This window comes from Bufo bufo, chromosome 5 (assembly GCF_905171765.1).
Source record: "Bufo bufo chromosome 5, aBufBuf1.1, whole genome shotgun sequence".
Taxonomy (NCBI): Eukaryota; Metazoa; Chordata; class Amphibia; order Anura; family Bufonidae; genus Bufo; species Bufo bufo.
Window position 1 is genome coordinate 353,711,984 of NC_053393.1, and position 7,449 is coordinate 353,719,432.

Below are 7,449 nucleotides of genomic sequence, written 5' to 3' on the forward strand. Positions count from 1 at the left end.
AAGCATTTGGAGCGAAACACGGGTCGGGCATGAACATGTGGCTGGTTTTACGTGATTTATATGCTTTTATACATCTAAGCTTGTGAGTATAATAAATATTTATACGGTAGAATTGCCTACAGGACTTCACTATTGGAGCACACTTCCTTTGCAGCGGTGACTAAAGGGTGCAAATTACAAGACTAATAGAAAAAAAACAATACTCTGATTGATGTGCCTGCGTTTTCTTCTACGCTTGTGAGTACAATCTGTGCAAGTGTGTGTCAATACTTCACTATTAGTGCAGTTTTGGGTATTCCACAGGGCTCTTAGTGGTGAGAAGACGTCTGTGGGAATCGATGTTTTACCCGTGTGTATAAAGTTGGATGACTCTGGGAGGAAGTGGTTATTGGTAGAGACTGCATGGTCCACTGAAATATATCAGATCATTAGGCACCTGACTGGTGGCAGTGAGAAGGGCTCTGGTGCCCCTCGGGGGGGGGGGGGGGGGGGGGGGTCGGCTCATCAGGAAGGTGTAGGGTCCATGGCCAGTCCGCTCCTAGGTGGCGCTGCAGGGAAATTAAATATCTACTGCCAGTCAGAATATAGTTGATCACTGGGATCCTAGCAAAAGAAGGACACTATGTGATTAGTGTATTTTCAAGCAACTCTTCTAATAAGTGGGCACTTTTCAAAGTGAAAAAACCCTTTGAATTTTATTATGTCTGTAGAAGTGTCAGAGCAGTTTCCTGACATAGCACTGTAAATCCCCTACTTCCTTTCACTCAACCATACAGTTAAATGATACTGTTGTATCCAAGGGTTTCTGCTGACTATCCTTGTATGTCTTTGAAAGATGAGGAATCCGGATTTAAGCAATGGCTTATTTAATTAATAAAAGTAAGGTAAGAGGTTACAAGATAAATGGATAACAGAGTATAAAGCAAACCTTCCTTCAATGTCCTATACTTGAAAAGAATATAAACATACTAGTACTAGCTTCCTAACAATCAATACATATCTAACTATATCTAACTATCATTGATCTAGTGTATATTATATATCAAATCGAACCACATTCACGCCCACAATTCCACCCCTTACTCCAGTATCTTCCGGCCTCCTTCATTACCATTCGTCCAATGAACTTGCAGTAATCTGATCTGAGTCCACTTCTTCATATTGATGCAGGAACTGCCACCTTCCTGCGGATGGCGCTGGTGTCCTTTTAGTTTGCCTTGGGCCTGAGGCATGGCATATTGTTTCAGCTATGTCAACAGCTGTCCGTCCAAACTTCCTTGAGAATCAGACCTTTTAGGGCCGACAGGATGCCTACACCATTACAAATGCGCAGTCCATTGTGTATAACACCGCAGGGGCTGGTTTCAAGTCATCAGGACAGGGGAAACAGGAACCCTATCTCATTTCCATTCTTATCACTCAGATGTCAAGCTTATTCACATTGCTATTGTTGCAGCTTTTATGACAGATGCTGTTTACGACAGGATGAAAACAAGATGTTCAGGCTTATTCAGATGTTAGGCCTATTGACATTGCTATTTACACCAGGATGACAGTAGTCCATTGCTCCCCCATCAACACATCCAAGTCCATCCAAGTGTATTAACTTGTATCAAACTCATGTTGACTTCCAACATATGCCCCTTTGTGTCTGAATGACACACCATTGATGACCACTTTACAGTCCATAGTTCTCTTCAACCTTGCGGTCCATCATCATCCGAATAGAGTAAGGGTGAATCCTGTCACTCACCATTCATCACTTTCCATTCATTCCAATAAATCTTGTTACACTCTTATTAGGACATTGAGGAAGTCATTAACATTTGAATCATCAATATATTCACATACTTATAAACAAAATCAAAATACATATATCATCTATACTAAGCACACCATGAAAATATAATTCAAGTATTTCATGCATGATGTAACTAAACATTCATTTTCTGATTACAATCTGTTGTATCGTTCAGGGATCAGGCACTTTCCCCTGCTATGTCCTTGTCTGCCACAGTTGTCACATTTTAAAAGATGTTCCTCCAGGCTCTTTGGTACATCTAATTCGCATGATGCAATTTTATATTTAGTTTGTATTTCTATTTCCATGGATAGGGCCTGGAGCCTTTTATATAGATACCGTGTCATACAACACATGTAAATTTGCAATAAGGATAAAACTACAGCAACAATGAGCAATACCACAATCGGATGGATTAAGAAATTTAAGATTCCATTGGCTGCACTTGAATGCCCAAATATAACCTCCCACCAATAACCCTTAGCATTATTTTCTAACAGATGAGTAATATGTTTTAGCTCTTTCTGGTCATGGTGTATAACGATTGTAGCATTAGCTCCTTCTTGCCGTAGCTTTCTAAGCAAATATTCATCTTGATCAAATCTGATCAGCCAATCATGCAGCTCTTTCCCCATTCCCAAATTTAATGCTTGAAGATTGACAGGGTTATGATATTCAATATCAATAGATAAGTTTGCAATGGTGGGAAACACATATCTCCAACTTGGTGTCTGGATTTCCGTGACATTACCAAGCGTGCACCATGCACCCTTATCCACAGCTGTTGTTATTGAACATTGACTTGTGATCAGAGTTACATTGGTGATGTTTAATAGAAAGAAACAGATTCTCTGATGTCCTAGGTATGTGACTGGTGTCTTATCTTTTGTAATAAACTCCCCATCCAGAACACAAACCGACGAGTTGTTCCAACACTTGTCCTCCACCAACCTATCCTGGCCTGGTGTACACAATATATCCTGATTTCTATGTAAGCAGAGGGAAATATCAACCTGCTTCCACACCCCATCCTTCCTGATTACATGAGGATGGTCTAATCTTGGATGTAGTAGTGTGGATCCTCCAGTAAGAATACCAATTGAAGTGACCTTATACACTACCTCTAACGGGGAGCTTGTGTATGGAATCAGGGAAGAGGCATAACACGTTTCCAAGTTATGATTAATACATCCAATCCAAGCACTCGCCCACCATTTGGAGTGTGTGAAAGTGAGGAGCTCTGGTAATGCAGCAGTGGCCTGAGATATTAATTCATATGGCCATTGCCCATTATACAAGGTTTGAATCGCCAATTTTATATTAGTTGATAGTTCCACCTGCCCTTGTGTACAGGCCAGAGCCCAGGATATGTTCCTCCCATCAGCCTGCATATTTTCCACGAACATCTTGAAATGTTGAATAACGTCTGTTGCTACCCCAATGCTAGTGTCTATATGCCCCTGCTGTAGGTTACTGATTATTTGATTAATTTCCCTTTGTACCTCAAACCCGTTTTTACTGTTAGATGCTATGGCTGCAAGTTTGGTTTTTAAGACGCTAATATCTGCCTGATTAATGATTCCCATTCCAGCTCCTACGCCACCCAATATTGTGTCGACCATATCCCTTTTTCCTCTGCTCTTCCCATTCCTCAAATGCTGACGAGCCCTAGTGTTTTTGGAAATCAACCATTGATAGAGGGAACGCACCTGATTCATTGTATGTCCTGTACATATTGGATAGTGGGTTTTAATTAACCATAGAGAAATATTAAACCGCCATGTGATAAACGCATATTGAACACCACTAGCCATTGTCTGGGCAGAGTCTAGGTTAACTTGAAAGGGTTGTCCTTCTTCCAGTTGTAAGGCCTTTTGAGTATTCTCAGAATCTTTGTTTGTGCATGGCTTAATATTATCTGGAGTGGCATCAACAATATGCATACCCCCAATCTCTATTTCACGTGTACCACATGTCCAGTGACCGACCATCTCCCTATAAGATTTATATGATTTGGACATAGTACCGATAAGATAATTTCCACCATGTTGAATTGACATATCAATGTCTTTGGCTTCCCCAAGGCTTGTCCTTCTATAAGCCAGGTTAATATTTTTTGGAGTGAACATCGGGTGCATATTGTCATGCCAATATATGCCACATACAAACAAATATTCTCCTTCCCTTAAGTAGTCACTAAATACTCCATATTGAATACCTTTCTGCTCACCCGTATTTGGCAAGTCAGACTCTTCTCCCAGCCAATAACCAGTATCATTGACATATATTGTTGCCATCATGAATGGTTGTAGTGATTCTGGCAATATTCCCTGTGCACCATGCGTTATTGCCAATCTCTCAATATTTGAACTATGATTTACCCTCCCAAAAGAGAAAACCACCCTATACTTGAATTGCCCACCAGGATTCTGATAATATCTCTTGGTTACATCCTTTCCCTCTGGAATGAGTCGCACTTTCCTACTCCTAACTTCGTGATTATTAACTCTTTGTGGCATGTCCATGGTTATCAATTCTGATGGTATCAATATTGCCTTTTCATATTCCCCATCTGGAAACATAAATGTGTCCTCATCTCCTGATTGTTCCAATTCCTGCACTCCGATAACATAGGTGATGCCAATCATCAACAAAACTGTTGTAATCTCCATATCCAGAATCCGGAATTTTCGGCCTGTTAATTCATGCTTCATTTAAGATTCTGGAATAAAAGAACAAGAGAAGCATCACATTCTTATCAGTTACATCCGTTTGCATTGATCTGCATGAACCCACTTCTCCATATCCCTCCTTTTCATGCACTTGGTCCCTTTCTTGTTGTCCACCCGTTTGACCTTTACAACCTGATCACTCAATCTTACTGTTACCAGGAATGGGCCCATCCAATTGGCATCCCATGAAGACTTAGGCACAAAGTTCTTTACCATCACCCTGTCTCCTACTTCTAGTTTAATTGGTGGCCTGCCAGGTTCCTCTTTTGCCTTTGGAGCCATATTGCTGGCCGCAAAGTATAGATATTTTTGCACCTGGTCTTGCAACTGTGCAAGGAATCTTTCCTTTTCAGCACTGTCCCTCATTGGTGTACTAAGCTTCGGGTCTGCAGGGTGGCACAGGTTCATAATTCTACCAGTCATTAATTGATATGGGGTGATTGAAGTGCCTCTTGCCTCTGTACCCCGTATTGCCATTAGAATTGTGGGTAAATGACACAACCAGTTATTTCCAGATTGTAGTACCATTTTTTTAAGTCTTTCCTTTAGGGTTCTGTTCATTCTTTCTACCATTCCTGACGATTGGGGATGATATGGCACGTGAAATTTTTGCTCAACATTTAACATCTCACACATGCCTGTCATGATCTTTCCTGTGAAGTGTGTGCCTCGGTCTGACTCTATGGTCTTAGGGAATCCCCATCTTGAGATGACTTCCCTCCATAGGGCTTTTGCTGTTGCTATTGCAGTGTCTCTCCTCATGGGTAAGGCTTCCACCCATTTAGAAAACACATCAATCACCACTAGCAAGTAACGATACCCTCCAGGAGCACTGGGTAAAGGGCCAACAAAGTCAATTTGTAGCCTTTCCCATGGTCCTTCTGCCAACGGTATCCTGGACAGCACAGGCCTTTGTCCTTTTGGCCTCGGATTCATTTGCGCACAGATTAAACATTCTTGTATAACCCTCACAACAGTGTCTTTCATGTTTTCCCACCAATATTTATGTTGGAAGTCAACAAATGTGCATTTATTAGCCATTGAATAAAGAAAACTGCTGTCGTCAGGAGGCATGTCAGGACAGTTATATGTAGCACGAAATAGGGTCAAATACTCACTACAGAAAATGATTGGGTCATCCCCTCTCCTTAATTTTGCATTCTCTAGGGCATTGGTACCTCTAATATCTCTTCCCCCCATTACTCTCTGCAATTCTTTCAGCCTATCACTTGCATTTCCCCAGTTGGAGTTGAGTTCTGCAGATAATCCTTTGTGAGTGCCCACAGGAGGCTGTAACTTCTCACACAGCTGAGATGGGAGCCATACCCTAAATAAGGCACATGCATCCCTATTGTTCAGATTATACTGCGTAACCACAGCTTCCAGCCTGTTGGAAAGATTAATGGGTGAAGCACTTGTATCAAATTTCCCCAATATTTGGCATAGGTTTGTTTTATCCTGTATAGAGAGTGTTGTGGATTGGATACGATTGCTACCATGAATATGCAAACTATCTCTTCTTTGTCTGCTTTCATCTGACAAAGGAGTAAATAGAGAGGAACTATGATCTGGGGTTGATTGTGGCCCATCTGCAGTGCAAATAGGCTGCTCCTCCCCCCATTTACGATCTTTTTCCTCCTGTTCAGGGGAACTGTACACCTCTGTTTGATCACCACAACAATGATTATTAGCACTTTCCTGTGATCTCAAGGTCATATTGCAATGTTGTTTATGAATCAGTTGATTATCAACATCATGCAATCGATCTTTAAGTACTTTTACAACATCATCATTCCTTTCTTCTTTCTCTTCTAAAGATGCAATTTTCAGATCTCTAAGTCTACATCTTTCCTCATACTCCTCTATTTCATCCTCCAAATCACAATTCTGTTGAACCAGCCTATCCACTTCCTCTCTGAGATCTTCACACTCACAACCATCATTTTCAGCGCTAGCAATAGCCACAGTGATTCCCTGTTCAACTCTATCCAGCTCACCCCTTAACTGAGCCTTTTCAGAGTACCACTGCAATTCCTTTTGCTCTGCAATCTCTTTCATTTTCATTAGCATGCACAACATATTAGCCAATTTCTCTTTCTTTGTTTTCTTATTTGACTTTCTATGTTTGCTATTCGCATTCTGCTCATCACATTGCTTTATCATATCATTAAACTGATGTGTTAAAGCATCGTTTGTACAAATCTTAAAACTAGCAGATGCATGTTTTTCAACAAATTTATCGACAATTTCCATTTTACTTACTACTACAGACAACAGAACAAAATACCACTAACTTACTAGTCAGTAAATGACAATTCACAAAGAAAAATAAATATACCACAAATGTATTGCAACTAGTAAATACTAATTCATTACAAAACAAACAACACCAGGGACAAAGATTTCATAAAATCCTCCCTATGGTAATCACACTCCAAAACCACTATCAGAGTCTCGTGATTTACCTATCCTTGACTGACCGTATCTCATATACCTGATCAACTACAGATCCAAGATCCAGGCCAAGAGTGATCTCCTATTGAAGCATAAGGCTACTTCCCCTTAACATGAGGTTCAGAGAGTTTACTCTCCCTCACTTTCTTCGCAGAGATGTCTGGTTTTTTCCTTTAGATCCTATGAGTACTCCAGTCAACAGGGTACTAACCCTAATTTGCCGGCAACACTTAACAATTCAACACATACACAGGCCTGAACTGCATAGATTATTACTAACATACATAACATAACATTGCATATATACAATTCAAGTAAAGGAACTGCTACTCACCAATTAAACGCGTCCGTTTTTACTGATGCAGTATAATCTCGAACTTCAGGTTGATGTCTCAGGTGTTCCTTAGAATTCACGAACCAGCGTGCTACTTGTCCACCAATGATACTTCCCCTTGTTCTGTC

At 40.6% G+C, this 7,449-nt stretch overlaps 1 protein-coding gene across 1 annotated transcript; it reads right to left on the reverse strand.

The window, feature by feature from the left end:
- Window positions 1–4,563: 4,563 nt before the first annotated feature.
- LOC121002525 (posterior protein-like) lies at window positions 4,564–6,786 on the reverse strand. The gene is made up of 2 exons (XM_040433972.1): window positions 6,193–6,786; window positions 4,564–6,144 (listed from the first exon to the last, which is right to left on the reverse strand). The coding sequence occupies exons 1-2, from the start codon at window positions 6,784–6,786 to the stop codon at window positions 4,564–4,566; spliced, it is 2,175 nt and encodes a 724-aa protein (XP_040289906.1).
- Window positions 6,787–7,449: the final 663 nt, after the last annotated feature.